The sequence below is a fragment of the Anas platyrhynchos genome, chromosome 9, assembly GCF_047663525.1.
Source record: "Anas platyrhynchos isolate ZD024472 breed Pekin duck chromosome 9, IASCAAS_PekinDuck_T2T, whole genome shotgun sequence".
NCBI lineage: Eukaryota > Metazoa > Chordata > Aves > Anseriformes > Anatidae > Anas > Anas platyrhynchos.
In genome coordinates this window covers 5017113-5034218 of record NC_092595.1, presented here as the reverse complement: position 1 = coordinate 5034218, position 17106 = coordinate 5017113, and the positions used below count along the sequence as shown (strand labels likewise).

Genomic DNA, 17106 nt, shown 5'->3' with positions numbered 1-17106 from the left:
CTCGCGGTGAGGCGCCGCCCCCTCAGTGCCGGGGCGCGGGGCGGAAGCGGGGGGGGGTTGGGGAGGGGGGGGGCGGGGCGTGGTGCGCGCGCTGCCCGCCGCCCTTCCCGCCGCAGTGCTCGGGCGCGTGTGCGGCCCCCGCAGGTAACGGGCACCCCCGGGACCCCCCCGGAACCCCCTAAAACCCCCCCATAACCCCCTATAACCACCCCGTAACCCCCCCACCCTCAGCCCGTGACCCTATTGCGTTCCCCATCGCCTTCCCGGGGCTAACGGCGCTGGGGTTGTGGAGGGGGAGGAGCGGGAGGGGGGAACGGGGGGGCAATGAGGGGGCTCTGAGGGGATCTAGGGGGGCTCTGGGGGGGTTTGGGGGGTATCAGGGGGGTACCGGGGGGGTGCGGGCACGTGGCGCCTCCCCGCCCCGCCGGGCACGTGGCGCTGCCCCCCCCCCGTGGTGGTCCCGGTCACGGTGCCCCCCCCCCGCCCTCTCCCCCCTGACGCCCCCTGCCCGTTTTCCCCCCCCCCCCAGCCCGCCGCCATGGCCGACGAGCTGGACTTCACCACGGGCGACGCCGGCGCCTCGTCCACCTACCCCATGCAGTGCTCGGCGCTGCGCAAGAACGGCTTCGTGGTGCTCAAGGGGCGCCCCTGCAAGATCGTCGAGATGTCCACCTCCAAGACGGGCAAGCACGGCCACGCCAAGGTGAGCCCGGCCCCAGCACCCCCACACCGCAAAGATTTGGGGACGGGGCAGCACCATGGGGGTCTAATGCCCCCCCCCCCCCAGTGCCAGGACCCTCACAGGGTGTGTGAGCGGGGTGGTGGGGCTTATAGGGCCGTGCTGTGCTCCCCTAGCACAGCCCCGTGGTGCCCGACCCCAGCAGCTCGCCCGCGGGAGGTGCCCCCCGGTGCCTTACGTAACGCCAGGCACGCAGCCGCTGCCTGGGCCCCGTTCTGCCGTCTCGCCCTGCTGCTGCTTCCCGTCCTGCAGCACGGAGCGTGTTCCCTTCCCGTGTTCCCTTCCCGCGTCCCTCCTGCCGGGGACGTGAGGGCTGCTGGGGCCTGCTCAGCAGCGTGGCTGCGTGGTGGCTGTGGGGCTGCGTGGTGGGCATCAGGAGTTTTAAAAGAACCAGGCTGCTTAACAGCCAAAAGCTAGAGCTCTCGCTACCGAGCTCTTACCGTTTTTTTTTTCCCTCTCTCCCTCCCTTTGCCTTTTTTGGCTCGTTTTATTAGGCTCTCCTGCATTCTTAGATATTGAAACCGTTGCAAAAGTGAAAGGAGCTGAGGAGAGTAGCCGGTAACCCAGCAATCCAAGTGGGAGCTGCTTTAATCGCAGTGCGTGGCCGCCTCTTCTGGTCTCCTTACCCCTCACGTTGTCCCTGTTCTGTTTCTCTGAACAGCTGGAGCCTGAAATAAATATTCTTTTAACAGTCCTGTGCCACATTGCGCTTTGGCTTGTATCGTAGGACTCGGGTAGGCCGTGGCTGTGCAAGATAACTCCCTGGGTGATCTTCTGTAGCGGGTTGCGAAGGGATATCTGAGAGGCCTTCTCTCAGGGCCTGGGCTGCTCTCATACAGCAAGCAGAGGGGCTAGGCAGGATTTCGTCTGTATCCTGTGATCTCTTAAAAAATAAAAATAATAATTAAAAAAAAAAAAAAGAAATGTGCATGGGACAAATGGTACTGATGGCAGTGGAATTTTGCTCCTCTAGGACAAAAGGTAACTGATCTTATTTCTGTTTTCTTGTAGGTCCACCTGGTTGGTATCGATATCTTCAATGGTAAGAAATACGAAGATATTTGCCCATCAACTCACAACATGGATGTTCCAAACATCAAGAGGAATGATTACCAAGTGAGTTAATAGTCACTGTGTCTACCCACACGTTGCAAAGCTTAAAGCTCCCGGTACCACGAGTAAACTATCTTCACCTCCAATCTGTCTGTCAATTAATAACGTGCTGTTGCCAGAAGGTAGAGAACTAATGGTTTGGCACACTTGGCTGTCTCAGTGGGGCATTGCTGCACCAGTAGCGTTTACTGAACTGTTAAAAGTGTTGGAGTTTGCTGTATGGGAGAGCTGCTCCCTGTACCACCAACCTCATGCAGCAGTCTTTAGAAATGATGGGTAGTAGACATAATTTTGGAACAGCGTTTCTTCTAGCTGATGTTGTAAGGTCACTTTTTTATTCTTTGAGATACTGGCATCCTTTAGAGAGATGCTCCCGTGCTATTAGGTACTACTACTATCTGAAGGATGACCAGATTTTCACATAAACGTGAATTTAAGCATATATTGTCATTCACAATTTCCCCCTTACACAAGTGAATCAACAAAACACTCTTAATCCACATCTGATGCCAGTGCTAACTTCCTGTGGTGCTCTCTGCTTCTTGTGCAGGAGCTGGCTTTAGTTGAGCTCAAGTAATTTCGGTAATCTGCTCTGAATTACATATGTACAGAGGGAATTTGACAGGCTTCTGTAACACTTTCCATGATCCTAAAAGTGGCTGAATTCAGGTTGAGTTGTAATGTCTCAGCCATCTTCCCATTGGCTTGGGAGTAGTGGGGTAGTTCTGGTCAGGAGCTGGTACATCCCGATCGCTGGGAAAGCTGCAGTTGCTCAACATAGCCAAAGCTCGGAGTGTTAGCAGCTCTTCAGAACAGTTGATTCCGTTTAAAGCGTGACTAGCCTGTCTTGGGGCTCAGGGCTTCCAAGGGGTTGTTCATGTGGTCTTGGTGGTCTTTCTCTTCTGTTCTTGGGCCCTTAATGCTACTGAAATTCTTGCTGGTTTTCAGACTTGTTAGGGCTGCCTTTGGGATTAACAGTAACGTGTTGCAGGTACCCTAACCTGCTCTGTCAAAACGACTGTTCCTTTAGCTCAGGCTTTCAATTTGGTTGAAAACAGCGTTATAACAGTGGTGTAGAGTTTGGGGGATGTTCCCTTATTTATTCCTTAGCCTGTAAAATAAATAATAGTATATCACTGTAAAAATGAAGGTATCAAAGTTTACAGTTGAACAATTCTGTACTTGCTACACCTTATAAAAGGAACGCTATTCAGGGAACACTGTTCCAGTTATTGCTTCTAATTCACAAATGTAGGAAGCTGATCCAGTGACCTGGAAGCAGACATCTTGTAAATCACAAAAAAGAGTTTTGCAGTGCCCTACATACTAGGAAATAACCAGAAGGGACCAGAAGGGTTCTGGTGATTTAATCTGTTGTTTAAATTGACTTAAATTAGTTTTTTTTAACTGTTACACTAATTCTTTAGTTCTGAGATTGTAACAGATAGCTGGGCCTTCTGTTTATCTTCAGCTGCTGCCTGCTAGTGAGCGCTAATGTTAAACTTTATAAAAATGAATTTCTCTTCACAGCTGATAGGTATTCAGGATGGGTATCTCTCCCTGCTGACAGAAAGTGGTGAAGTTCGTGAGGATCTAAAGTTGCCAGAAGGTGATCTGGGCAAAGAAATCGAAGGAAAGTTCAATGCCAATGAAGATGTGCAGGTACAGAATAAAGCAGACAAGAAGAGCTGTGGTTAATTGCGCTGACTGTACAATGAAGAACTCGTATTCTAATATCAACCATTTGTATCTCTTCATGAAGAGAGGGTTAGAAGTATGGGAATCGGTCCTTTGAGGTTCCTTGGAAGTAATTCTGTGTTGGAGCAGTTGATAAGGCACCAAAACCTGGCTCAGTTTACAGTGAAGTGATATGGGGGTTTCAAACGTCCAGATAAGTCCTAACAGCGCTGTCCATGCAGTGTAAATTGGAGCTTCCACTGCTTGTGTAAAGCTTTGATGTAATCTGGTCTATAGAAACAGCTTAAAGCTGAAAACAAGCCTTGATATGCTTAGGTCTTGCACTGTAAAGGGCTAGCTTGTTTGGAAGGAAATAGTGTAGTACCTTAGATGTCAAAAGCTTCAGTGCTGGCTCTTTTGCTGAAAGCAATTTTGTTTTGATTATAAATTTACAATAGTCTCATCTGCTAATTTTGCCAGCTTCAGCATCCTTTCTTCTCAAATGAAAGGTGGGATATAGATGATGGCGTGAACATCCGATGGTGTGAACTTCTAGGAGCAGTTCTTCCGTCAAGGGTTGGAACTCACCTGCTTGTCTTTTTCTTCCAGATATCCGTCATAAGTGCAATGAATGAAGAATGTGCTGTAGCCATAAAGCCTTGCAAATAAAGAGGATCGCCAGCCCCGGGCAACTGCTCAGGTCTGGACAAACCACAGATCTTTAAATTTGGTTCTGATTGTCACCAAAGCTCTGGCCTTCACAAGCAACCTCATTTCTTTTTTGAATTGTTAAAAAGCAGTGCTGGATTCTGGATTAGTGTTGCAGGCTAACTGGCAGTTTTCAAAATCACTGAGACTTTAATTTCCTAATTGTAACTATTTTAACATTCCTGTGGGTTTCAGCTATGGATCTAAGAAACCAATCAGGTGTTACTAGTGGATATATTTTTATTTGCTTGAGCAAAACAGTGTTTGTCTGTATGAACAGACAAAATCCAGTATTCAGGGGCTTTTAGATAAGCTAGTAGGTATCTAGGATTATAAAGTGACCTAGAGCACAAATAGTATTTTTCTTGACATGTTTAGATAGAACTGACAATAAAAAGTAGCAATTTTTTTTTTTTTAAAGCTTAAGTATTTTGTGGATTGGGACTCTTGCAGAACTGTAGGTGCCAATCACAAATTTTAGACCAAGAAACTCAAGTGATCAAAAATGCCAGCTGGCTTGACCAAGCCCCAGTGGCCATGTGCAACTTAACTGTATTACCTCTGTATTCTTCTTTGCCAACTCGTTGGCTTATTGTAATGTTAAAATGGTGTCAAAGCCTACCTGTGGTTTAGGCAGGCAGTTGGAGTATAGGGTAGATAAGACATAGATAGGTCAAGGGGACACAAAGGTGAGAATGGATGCTAAAGCTATAGACTTTCACTCGAGGCCTTTGTCAGACTTGAAAAAAAAATAGAAAAATGCAGTTCAATTGCTTTCCTTTATTGTATTTATCTTAAACTATAAAAGGGTGACAAACTCCATGGGAATCTGTTGCAGTGCTTCCAGCTTTAGGTTTTAATCTTCAGGTTCAGACCATATTTTTGTAGCACAAGGACCACATGTTTTTCAAAAAGTGGGACAAATTGTAGCATCGAGCCTAAACTAAATGCATGTGATTCTTTTTAAAAAAAAATAGAATTATTGTATTTCTAAAATATAGACTTGACAGACAATACTGAACAACCGTGGCTTAACTAGAAAAATAAACAAGTTGCTACATAGTTTAGAAAGCTCCTATCCACAGGAGTCATTGAAACACATGCATGCCTCTATTTACTAGCTTAATAGGCAAATGCAAAGCTTTTCCAAACTAGTCACAGGATAACTAGCATACTCCTCTTTATGGCATTCAGCTTCAATTCTAAGACTTACTGACTCTTCATGAGTGGGAAACTTCTTAGCCCATGGCTCAAACCTTCCCTTACAGTGGGTAAACTGTTTCGTGGACTTGCCTTAAGCTTCAGCAGCTGTTAGCAGATGGAGGACAACTTGTAAACACGCTGCATGCTGCCCTGGGCAGCCGGCGTGATTCAAACTATAGGCAGTGAGAGTCAGACTTCACACTGCTGTTAACCTCTTAAAATGTTCTTGGCTTAATAGTATGTACTCTAATCCCCAAAGGGCTCACGGCAACTGTCCTGAACAGCCCTCGTACGTAGTGTGGTAGGGCTGAGCAAACCTCGGAAGTCTAACATAGGTGGCAAAAACATGCGTCCTTCATAGACTTCTTAGGACAGGGAGAGCAGTTCAATGAAGGTAAAGACAGCAATAAATAAACATACTCCGGTAATGAAGCACAGTTACCTGGGACACCTGGCAGAAGTCAGATAGTGCCACGTGCTCTTGCCTAGCACAATGCACGCTGCAGGTGAACTCTACAAATAGCGCCTTGACTGAAGTGACAAAATAGTTTTTTTAAAAAAAAAAGCAGTGGAAGCAAGAGATGGAAAGGAATTCAGAGCAATTTCTAAAGACATGCTTAAGAGTTTAAGTTAGTCTGTGCTATGTTCCTTTCTGCCTCCATCACTGGTATCTGAGGGACAGGCTTTGTAGGGTTTGGAGGTGACTAAACCATTGATCGTGGTCTTAACAGCAGGCTGATCTCTGTGATCAGCTGTCACACAGGAAGTCAGAGGTTGCTGTGTCATACTAGGGCAAGCTCTAATGCTGTTACTGTGCTATAAATGCTTCTAAAAATGCTTAAAGTCTACAAGACTTGGATTTGCTCTCATTGTGGTGGGGCTTTAGTCCACTTTCAGGTGCCTGTCAGTCCCCAGAAACCTTGTTGGAAGACAGGTATTTGATGCCACCGGCCCACAGTCTAGGTATTTAATTAGACTGTAAGTTCTCTGGGCTGTTTTTTAACCTGTTTATACAAGTGGGCTTCTGGTCTGGATGGAGTTTTCAGGTACTGCAGCAATCTAAAGATCAAGGTTTTATGGCCTCCAGCTTGCTGGAAGAGCCCTCCTTGGGACTTCAGGATGTCCTATTGCAACCTTCAGTTCTGCAAGACTTAAATGATTCAGTACTTCAGTATAGGTTTGTTCTTATATACTTAGTTGTCTTTTGTGAAGCACTTCAAACACTACGGAAGTGCGTAGCATTGGTTTGTCATGCATGAAGTTTCCCATAGGTAATAATACATAAGCATGAGTCTTAAGTATAACCTCCAAGTTTCAGTAAGGTTGAACGTTGCTTCTAAATTAGAACAAATCTCTGAGACTTTTTTTTTTACAAGGTGTCTGTCTGCTGTCAGAATAATTTGCAACAAACTTTGCTTGTGATCAGTAGTCCATCTAGATGCGTATTTGTAAGGTTCCTAACCAAATGCTTAGGAAAACTCCTCTTTCATAGCTTTACTTTAAAACAAACGTTATCCATCTACTTGTTTTGTAGTACTGTCTTTAACACTTTAAAAGAAATTGTGTCAAAACGGAAAGCTATAAGCTGCTGCAATTGCTTAAAATAAAGGCTGAGAAGACTAGGAAGCAAAGAAAAGTATTTCCACTCCAAATAACGATGCATTTTTTTATGGCTCCAATCCATTGAGTTTCTCATGCTACTTTACAGAATTGGAAAGACTGCAGTGTTTCCTGCCTCAAATGTTGGCACATAATATTTCAAGATTTCAATAGATCCTTCTACTTTTTGCTTATAATGGTGGTTTTTCAACTAGGCTCTTGCTAGTTGAGCCATGTTCTCAGGGCTGTTTTTTTTTAAGGAGTTAGCTGAACTTCATTGTTTTAATGTAACTGCTTTCAAGCCTCTTGCAGGTTTTTCTAACCCATAACGTACCAAGAAATGGTGCACAGTCTGTAGCTTCACAATACAGGTAATTTTACAGAATCTGTAAAGAAGTCAAATTTGTTGACAGTTGAAACTCTTATGGTTACTGCAGGTCAGTCTTACAGAACTCAAAAATCAATAAAATCCCACTTTTCTTTGGTTAATTAGAACGTAGTTTGTTACAGTAGAATTAAACTTCAGGATAAAAAGACCTCGTAAAGGATCTGTTGTACGTCTCACGCTGGGAAGCCACCGAAGGCTCGGCTCCTGTGGGTGTCATGGAGCAGCGGCTCGGCGTGCCGGGACCCTCGGAGCCTCTTCGCCACCTCTGGTCCGGCCCCACGGTGTCTGGCTGCGGGAATAACTCACTGTGGGAGCTGCCCTCGATGTTTGCTGTGTTGCTGAACCCCCTCCTAAATGTGCTGTGTGTTGTAACCGTGCCCTGGCGCGAGCGTAGAGAGGTGTCCCCTGGTTCTGGGGGACCCAAACCCTGTCAGAGCCGTCACCTGAGGGAACGTGTGTCCCCGTGGTGCCGGCTCCCTGTGTTTGTTTTAGCAGAAGCGTTGTTTTATACCGCACCGCCAACCGGGTGGGAAATGTCAGTGTCTGTTTTGCTCCAGAAATAATAAAAAAGATCTCGGTGTTGTGGGGGAGCTGAGCCGTGCTTGCTGTTACAGGGCTGGGGGTGAGGTGGGGTGCTTGTGGTTACGGGCTGTGTTGGTTTGGGTGAGATTTGGGCACAGTTTGGGCATTTTGGGTGCCGTTGGGTGGTTCTGAGGTGTTTGCAGCTTTTCTGTCAGGCGCCTTGTCCCTGCTGGCCGGCCCCTGTGCTTGCCGGGTGACGAACACTTTATTAACGCTCGAGCAGCTCGGCCTGGGATTGTACACGAGGCAGAAGCGCTGTTGTTGCTGTTTTAGTGGCAATTTCAATAAAAAGGTGACTCGCTGCGCTGCGCCTCAGAGTGCTCTGTCACGGGGGGGGGGGGTGCGGGGACACCGCCTCAGGGGCCGCGCCCAGCCCCGCCCTCCCAGCATCCCCCGCCCGCGCAGGCGCGCCGTCCCGCGCTGCGTGCTACGTCACGACGTCGGGCCGGCTATAAAAGGAGGGAGCGGATTCGGCGCCGGCCTTTCGGCGGCAGGCCGCGGCGGAGGAAGCATGGGGCAGGTAAGCATCGGGGGGGGGCTGCGGGCCGCGGCGTGCTCGGTGAGGTCGGTACTGATTTGTTATTTATTTATTGGTTTTAGCAAAAGGACAGGAAGGCGAAGAAGGCGACGTGGAAATTCTGCCTCGATTTGACCCACCCTGTCGAAGATGGCATCTTCGATTCCGGCAACTTTGTAAGTGGCGAAGGCCTCGGTCTGTGGGGCGGCCGGGCGGCGGCTGGGGAGCGGCGAAATTAACGATTCTTCTATTAATCAGCGGGGTTTGAGAGGATCCTGGGCTTATGCTTAGTTTATAGATACTTTTTAAACCTATTCATGGATTTTAAATGGAATCCTTTCTTAATGTGGTTATTTTTACAGTGTGCAATTCAAAATAAGTTAATAAAGTTTTATTGCATTGTAGACATTTATTACAGTCATTTTTAACGTTGCTCCATGGCTAGGGTCCCTTCCCTAGTTCATACCTAGGGTGCCATTCCCTAGTGTTCTACTTCTTCTCTGCTGTTGAAACAGGAACAGTTCCTAAAGGAGAAGGTTAAGGTCAATGGAAAAACAGGAAACTTGGGGAACACCGTTCACATTGAGCGTCTGAAGAACAAGATCACGGTGACATCTGAGAAGCAGTTTTCTAAAAGGTCTGCCTTCTGTTTGTGGGTTTTAAACACTGTTTTGTTGGATCTGACACATTTTAAATGTGTACAGAGAAGGTGTTGGCTTAGATCTTCGTAATGCACATTGATATTAGTGAGAGATAGTTCAAACAGGTTTACAAGATCAGGTATTAAAAAATGTTTCTTAAAGCTCAGGACTTAACTGCAAATCAATGCTTCTCTAATACAGACATACTGATATGGAGGGACTTTATATAGTTTGTTAAAAGTGTAATGAGGAAAGGCATGCTTTTAAGGTCATAGCTGAATTCATATCATGGGTGCCTGTTTACTAATTAATTAGCTGTGTTAAAATGGGTGGGGAGGCACTGGATGCCCCAGTGTTGAAGGTGTTCAGGTTGGATGGGCTTTGGGCAGCCTGGGCTGGTGGGAGAGGCCCTGCCCATGGCGTAACGATTCTAAAAGCTACGTGTACACAGTATGTGTTGTGGCAAGAGAAGCCCTAGAGTCAAATGAGGCCTTGATCTGCCTAGTGTGCTAGGGGCACGCAGTAGATCTCTATGCTGATCTAAGCGTACAGTTCCCTCCCCACACTCCTGTTTCTCTTTTCTGTTGTCAGTGTCCCACTATTTGTTGTGTTAAACATGGTTTAAAGCTACTTCTTAGTGCTCTGGAGTTAACTGGCCTTGAGTTATTTGGTCAAAATGCAAATAATAATAAGTTTTAATATATCACGAATGAAGATGTAGGTTTATTACCTATTACACGTGATAATTCTTGATGTCTTGATGTAATTAGTGTGTGAGTCACTCCTTGAAAAATTCAGCATGTAAAAGTTGCATTGTTGTCCTGATACACCATGTCTTGGGTGGAGTTCAAATTGCAGTAAGGATTGCGAAATGACAAAGTTCTAACATATAATTAATATTCCTAAGGTACCTGAAATACCTCACAAAGAAGTACCTCAAGAAGAACAATCTTCGTGACTGGCTTCGCGTGGTTGCATCTGACAAGGAGACCTATGAGCTACGCTACTTCCAAATCAGTCAAGATGAAGAAGGATCAGAATCGGAGGAATGATGAAGCTTACCTTTATACTTACTACAGTGTACAAAAAAAAATAGAACATCTATTTATGAGAGCACTTAACTTATTGGTGAATAAAGAATTTGTACTCTGTTGGACAGAGCGTGGTTAGTTTTCAAGCCTTTTTCTTGCATTATAATTGCAGGACAGCAGGGGGAATCATTTGATTTGCAGTTCTATTTTTATTGCCAGAAGTGAGGGCTATTCAGCATGGCATCCATGAAAGTCCAGGTGGAAAAGCAGAACCTGAGCCCTTCACCCAGTAAAAATGTAGGACATCTTCATCGTTTAATCATATTTGTACAAATCATGCTAGAGCTTTTTGTGAGTAAAAGTACCAGCTGTTTGTTCAACTTATGTGGAGTTGATGCAATGTTTAATAAAAGTATATTTTTAAGTATTAAAAAACCTTAAATGTTTTAACAGAACAAGACTTTATTTCCATGTGATTTGTCCAACTCATTAATTGGCTGTGGTATTCCTATGACTAACCACAAGTAAAATGGGAGTATAACAAATAAATCTAGCTAACAAATCTTGTAACTGACATGTAAGGACAGAGACAAATCTCATTAACCAGCACCTACCTAAAACAAATATTAAAAGAAGCAATGAAGTATGCTTTAATGTCAGTAAATGACCCCATTAAATCCATGTAGGTATTTCTACTTTGATGATCACGTATTTTATAGTTCTTCTATTTGAATTTGGGGACTATTTGTTTAATCCTAATGTAAGTGTCTTGTTCTACATTGGAACTAAGTCACTCCAGACATTAGGAATTGGTTCATAGGTTCATGTAATATAAAGAGAAACTTGATTATTTTTCGCTACCAAAAAAAGTGCTTGTGAGCCTGCAGTTGCAATAATTATTGCATACATATTCATTTCTATGAAGCTGGGAGTAGGCTTGTAATGAGAATGATTAATTGGGTTCCAGTGCAATGTTAAATTTACTCAAAGGCTGTTAGGAGGCAGCCAGTTCCTTTGGATCAGCCAAGTAGAGTGGGCTTTCAAACATCTGGAGGCAGAAACTGGTTTTAAGTAGAGTTAACTGTGGAATTAATAATGCCGCATTTGTTTAATGTAGAACAGGGATGCATATGGGCTGTAATTCTGAACTTTCTGCTTGAACAAGTTTGCTAGTTTAAGCTGAAGCCTGCCTACTGAATTTAATTTCCTCGTGAACTTTTGATTATTCCAGCATTGTTTTTGCAGGCAAACCTTTAAGACAGCCTAGAGAGTTGCCAAAGCACAAAGCAATGCATTAACAGCCACATGACACCCTCTGGTGCTACCTAAATGTAAATGAAAAGTACAGAAAGGGGAGATAAATGTCGTCAAAGGCCTTGGGGTCTCGTTTGTCATTTTTCAATTTGCTTGAACAGCTGTTACTGAAATAGGGCCAAGGGAGATAAGAGGATACAGCAGCTGAACCACAGCTACTGGGGTAATCACTACTTTGTTTTTTTCTCTTAATTTTTCTGTTTTAGAACCAGCAGAAGTAAGGGAGCAGGATATGTAACTGGCTGCAGTGCTAATTATTTCATTGGTCCTGCATGTTGAGCTTTACTTCAGTGGAAACACCTGAAGAAAACACCTGAAGTCCTGCCCCTGAGCTAGGGAACTGGGCCATACCAGAGTGCTGCTTTGGAATTTCTTTTTTTGTAGAAGATCATTTAAGGTCAGAGAAAATGCCACAGGCAGGCAGCAAGCGTGTCACCTGGGCTGTCTGCTGCTGCTGTTTGAGCACAAAGCTTACCTTGCCAGCACCTATGGCTGTTCCAGGTGCTGAGCCTGCAGACTGCCAGCTTCCAGGCACTGTTCTCTCAAGGCTTCTGTGTCAAATAAACGTAGACTTACACTGGAGGAGTCTAGAATACTGTTTATCACCGCCCTTTAAACACGTACTGCTCTTTTGCTTCCTGCAAATAGCCGTGAACCACTTCACATTAGGCACGGAATCCTCTCTGTTGGTTTTAAAGCACCTGAAGGTGGCCATGTGCTTGCTTTACTGGAAACCGAAAAAGCTGCTAATGCTTTTTAGAAGTGATTACAGGATTGGAAGCTGACACTGCATTGAAGCAGCAGCATTGTTTTTCATAGTCAAGCTGCAAGTAGTTGAGAAAAATAAAACACAACCACAGTTTGTTTTCTTTGCTGCACTGATTTAGTTAAGCAACAAATACCGTGACTAACAATTGTGTTTCAAAATACATCTCCACCTGTTTTTTCAGAGTTGTGCTTTTATGTGATAGTACACCCTTTAAAGTGGGCTGACACAACAAAACTGTGCAGATTAAATGTAACAACCACAAACAAAATCAAAGCTAATAGGATCATGCTGCCTTGTTATCTTTCCGTCCTTTCAAAGCAGTGTGTAGTTACATTGCCCAACAGGCACACATTATCATTAGACAAAAGATAGGAAAACAACACCTGGGATTTGGAGCAGGACAATTTATTTCATGGCTTGCTTTTGAGAAAAAATGCTGAAGTGCTTGTGAGAGTTGTATTAGTCACCGAGCTTACCTGCAGTGAGGATGGAGTCCAGGAATTCCTTTCCTTCCTTGGGGTTTCATGGGGAAAAAAATAAAATAATAATAATGAAAAAGTCTGAATTGCACAGACAAGAAGACATCCTTAGAAAAACCTGGAAATTGATGATTTTTTTCATAATTTCACCTGTTCCACAGCTGAAGAGGCCAGGTATGATGCAGGTGGCAGGCCAGGAAGCAGAGCCTGTTGTTGTTCACATAAGGAAGCTCATTAAAATAATCCAGATTAGAATCACGTCTAGCTTTAAAAAAATAAAAAATACAATTAAAAAAAAAACCACATTTTAGTGTCTGTCCCCTGACAGCACCCAAGTTGCCGAGCATGGCAGCTCTGCTGTGCTAGCTCAGTGGCCAGGGAGCTGCCAGGTGTTGTCTCCAGCTGGACCCTGCTGCTAAATTGCTAATTCTGTTCTTTGTGGTGAAAGGGAGAGGATCCCGAGCAGCTTGAAAAGCCCTCGGCCTGCAGCTTGGGAGTGCAATTGCACTGTAAGTCTTAAATGGCTTTAATTTAGATGAAATTATACATATGTTATGTGTGTAATTTTCACCCCCGTTCCTTCAAGATAAATGTTTCCCCCTTTCATTTCTTAAAAAACATTTCTGCTGGGCTCTTCCAAATAAAATTGTTTTAGGAGAGACCTCCTGCACGTGGAAAATGTTAATGTTTGGCAAATAAAAAAAAATGAAGTGGAGATTTCTAAGAGAAAGAGCTAAGCAGCTGCTGACAGAGCAGCAGTAGCAGCTCCACATAAGCTATTTATATATGAGCATATAGAGTTATATATATATTTTTTTTTCTGCAGTATTATCTCTAGTGCAGCAAAACTCTCATTGAGTTCCATTAAAAAAAAGAAAAAAAAAAAAAGAGAGAAAGAAATGATCACCAAACTTAACTATCACTAGTAAGAGTTATTTCTAAACGTCCTTGCATCCTGCATGCTTTCTGCCCACTTGCCCTTTTGGCCCATCAGAAATTATCTTTAATCACACATCCCCAAGTAGTAAGGTCAGAAATGGAGGTAACTAATAGCAGGAAATGTCTGGAAATGTGTCGGGGCACTACTGCGTGTAGTAGAGCCAGCATTTGGCAGGTACTAAGGGTGGCACAGACTCAACACATTCACATAACATCAGCGAAAAGTAATTAGAAACAGAGAGGCCCATGGAAAAACAAATAATAATAGCTTCAATGTACCCAGCGGCAGGAAATGAGCCTCGGTGGAGGGGGTGATCTGATTACACCGAATATAGACAAAAACACGGATAAAATGTTTCTTTTTAAAGACCAAAACAAAAGGAAGAAATCTCATCGGGCAGATCAGACGGGCCGAAAGCCTCCTCATGCTGCCATGTTTGGTTTCCTCTGGCAGCCCTGGGCTCTGCCCTCACAGCAGCACACAAATACGAGCTGGAGGAGCCCTCACCCCCCAGAAGGGATGGTTTTACAGCGGGTGCCCAGGCACAGCGCCCTGCATTCTTTGGTAGAGGGAACTGGGGACCACCAGGGAGGTGATGCTGAGCATCTGCTGCCTTTGGAGATCACTTCTACATTCCCTCTGTCCCTATCTATACAGCTTCCCAGCACATACTTCCCCCAGGACATGTACATTTTAGGCAGGATGCTTTCACAAAGCCACTTTTAGGCTTGTGCTGGCACTGCAGCTGATACCTGAGTCCTAGCTCCTGCTAGAGCTGCTCCTTGAGAGCTGCAGAGCACAAAGCAGGAGTGAGAGGAGTAATAAAGGGGGCAAAAGTGTCAGAAACATACCCCGAAACAGCCCCAAGGCAGGTGACACCCCCAGACAGCAGGTGGGATGCTGCCACCAGGTCCCCTCCAGCCTAAAATCTGCACCAGTGCCTCTTGGCCCCTGAATCCCTGTGCTCTGGGGACTCCTAAACTCACAAACCACTGACGAGCCACCAGCTGGGAAGGATTTGCAGTTGCTGCCCCTCCAAGCTGCATCTAAACAAGCAATTAGGAGACAAATGCTTTAATACTCTGTTAACAAATCTTTTTCTATTGAGTAGTTTAACTTGGCAAGACAGCTTAAACACCCCCTCCCCACAACAGCAAGCACCAAGCGTGATGGAAGTCTCAGCTGTTACAGTGCTCTTGCTGTTATGTTAGGGTTTTGGTGGCGATTTAAAATGGGATCATGTTGTTGTTTTGTTTGTTTTTGTTTTTTTCTCATGGCACACTGGGGCACTGAGAAGCTCCATTGCCCCCACACACTTTTGGGATGCTCCCAGCCGCCCCTCCTGGTGCCAAAGCCAACAACAGCATCAGCTGGGACAGGGTGAGGAAAAGCAGCACTGAACAATACCTACAAGGTGTGCCAATGTTGGGATTTGGAGCAGGTGGCTGAAATCCTTCGTTTTGATACAGAAGGCCAAGGCTCTCTTTGCCAGCCTGCAGCCCCTGCCTGCCCCTCTCAGCCAGCACAGATAAGGGGGTGCTCAGAAGTCCCTGTTCCCAGCTCTGTAACATTTTCCTGCAAAAATGTATTCACCAGCCCTCCTCCTTCCAGCTCGTTCAGAAAATATTTACACTGCTGGCAGGCAGCGAGCTCGAAGATAGCGATGGTTTTTGCTGACGCAGTGGGCCGGGAGCTGCAGAGCTTCCAGGCCTTTCCCTGTCACCCGCTCCCCGTCCCAGCCTGGGGTGCTGGGACCCTGGGGAGGGCACGAGCCCCCTGTGGCACCTGGCTTTGGGCATGGCGTGGGGCTGGCAGAAATGATGGGCAGAGCTGCGGGTGCTTGGAAAGGGCTGGCAGAAAGGGAGTGGTCAGCCCAAAGCAGGAGGGAGCTGCCACCAGCACGCCGCAGGCCCCGCCATTTCCTACACCTCAAGGTGTGGGATTGGAGGCACTGATAGAGGCAGGGAACAAGTCCTGTTTTCTCTGGGTGGTCTCAGGAATGGGGATGCTGCTGTGGAGCACAGCAGGGACCGCTGACCCTCCAGAGGCACAGCACGCTGCCCTCTGCATCAGAGCCGGGCTCGCCACAAGAAAGCTCTTCACAAGCTGTGCTCAAGAGCCACAGTGCTCAAGAGCCACGGAAGGGCACCAAAATTCATGATATTGGCTTAAAAACCGTTGAACACTGAAATATTTTTCACTCCTCCACAGCTTAAGGAGTAGTATTTCCCAGCTCTTCTTGGCAGGAGAGATAGAAATGAATTCAGTTTTAAACCCAGGTGGCAGTTTCAGGAAACCATGTTGTTCCAAGGGCTTTAAGCAAAACACATGGTAAAAAAAACTGTGTTGGGCTCTACCCAGGGTCTTGGACCCCAGGAACCCCTCAGCAGGGGTCAGGAACAGCAGGAAGCACATCGGCTGTACCCACAGGCTGGCAGCAGCCTCTGCTCAGGGTGTTCCCAAGCCAGGGTTGGTATCTGTGTGTTTAACACACTAAATTCCTTTCCTACCATACATATGTCCAATTATTTCTCCAAACACCAGTTATTGCCAGGCTTGCAGTTCTTAAAAAGCAGGCGCATATCTGCAAAGCCAGCAGAAGATGGAGCCAAATTAACCCGCTATGCAACGGGAAGATCAGTGCTGCTCTCCTGCGGGTCCATCTGCCTGGGCAAAGCTGGCCCTGGCTGCACCCCTGTGCTTCTTGAACTCCACTCATGGGGCAGCACAGCAAGCACTGGGTCGGGACCTGACACCCTTGTGAGTGGGGAGAGGAATAACGATGTTTTTCTGAAATATTGGTGCCTTCAAGTAGAGCAGTGTGGAGCCTCGTTGTGGACTGAGGGGATGCACAGAAGCTAAAAGAAATCCTGTGGAAGTGATGGTGTAACACCATCAGCTGCTCTGAAAACCCACACTGGAAAGCTCTAGGGGGCTCTGTTTTTCCCCCCACAAACACAATAAAGAGGCACAAAGCAGCCGACGTTTTTGCAGGTGCGGAATTATCTGTTGAGGAAGCAAGCTGCAGGATTTGTGGTGTAAAGCTGCAGCTTCTGTGCTCACCTGGGGCAGGGAGCCTGCTTCTCCGTGTGACCGAAAAATCAATAAAACCCGTGAAATCAGAAGCCAAGCAAAAACCAGACAAACTAACAACAACAACAAAAAACAGCGTTTGTTCCAGAAGAGCTCATAATGAGAGCCCTCCCTGAGCAAACACTGGCCCTGGGGTAGCATCAGATTGACATGGGATGGGTGAGCAGCACACCTGAGGCGGTGCAGCGGGCAATTCATACAAGGCAGAGCACTGAGTTAAGCCACGGCTTTCCCTGATATTTGGGAGAGCTCTGTGGTTTATCTTTTAATGTGAAATTCATAGCAGGAGGGTTTATCTGGCTTGGAGGCAGGG

At 46.0% G+C, this 17106-nt stretch overlaps 2 protein-coding genes and 1 long non-coding RNA gene across 3 annotated transcripts; 2 read left to right on the top strand and 1 right to left on the bottom strand.

Annotated features, from left to right (window-relative positions):
- On the top strand, positions 1–8310 carry EIF5A2 (eukaryotic translation initiation factor 5A2). The gene is made up of 5 exons (XM_038183498.2): positions 1–144; positions 530–703; positions 1751–1855; positions 3383–3514; positions 4139–8310. The coding sequence occupies exons 2-5, from the start codon at positions 539–541 to the stop codon at positions 4196–4198; spliced, it is 462 nt and encodes a 153-aa protein (XP_038039426.1). The 5' UTR covers positions 1–144; positions 530–538; the 3' UTR covers positions 4199–8310.
- Positions 8311–8421: 111 nt separating this feature from the next.
- On the top strand, positions 8422–10328 carry RPL22L1 (ribosomal protein L22 like 1). Its single transcript, XM_027464375.3, has 4 exons — positions 8422–8529; positions 8610–8702; positions 9042–9163; positions 10075–10328. The coding sequence occupies exons 1-4, from the start codon at positions 8521–8523 to the stop codon at positions 10217–10219; spliced, it is 369 nt and encodes a 122-aa protein (XP_027320176.1). The 5' UTR covers positions 8422–8520; the 3' UTR covers positions 10220–10328.
- Positions 10329–11985: 1657 nt separating this feature from the next.
- LOC106017123 (uncharacterized) lies at positions 11986–14977 on the bottom strand. Its single transcript, XR_011811447.1, has 4 exons — positions 14552–14977; positions 12911–13025; positions 12758–12794; positions 11986–12063 (listed from the first exon to the last, which is right to left on the bottom strand). It is a non-coding gene; the product is annotated as an uncharacterized lncRNA (long non-coding RNA).
- Between the last annotated feature and the right edge of the window lie 2129 nt (positions 14978–17106).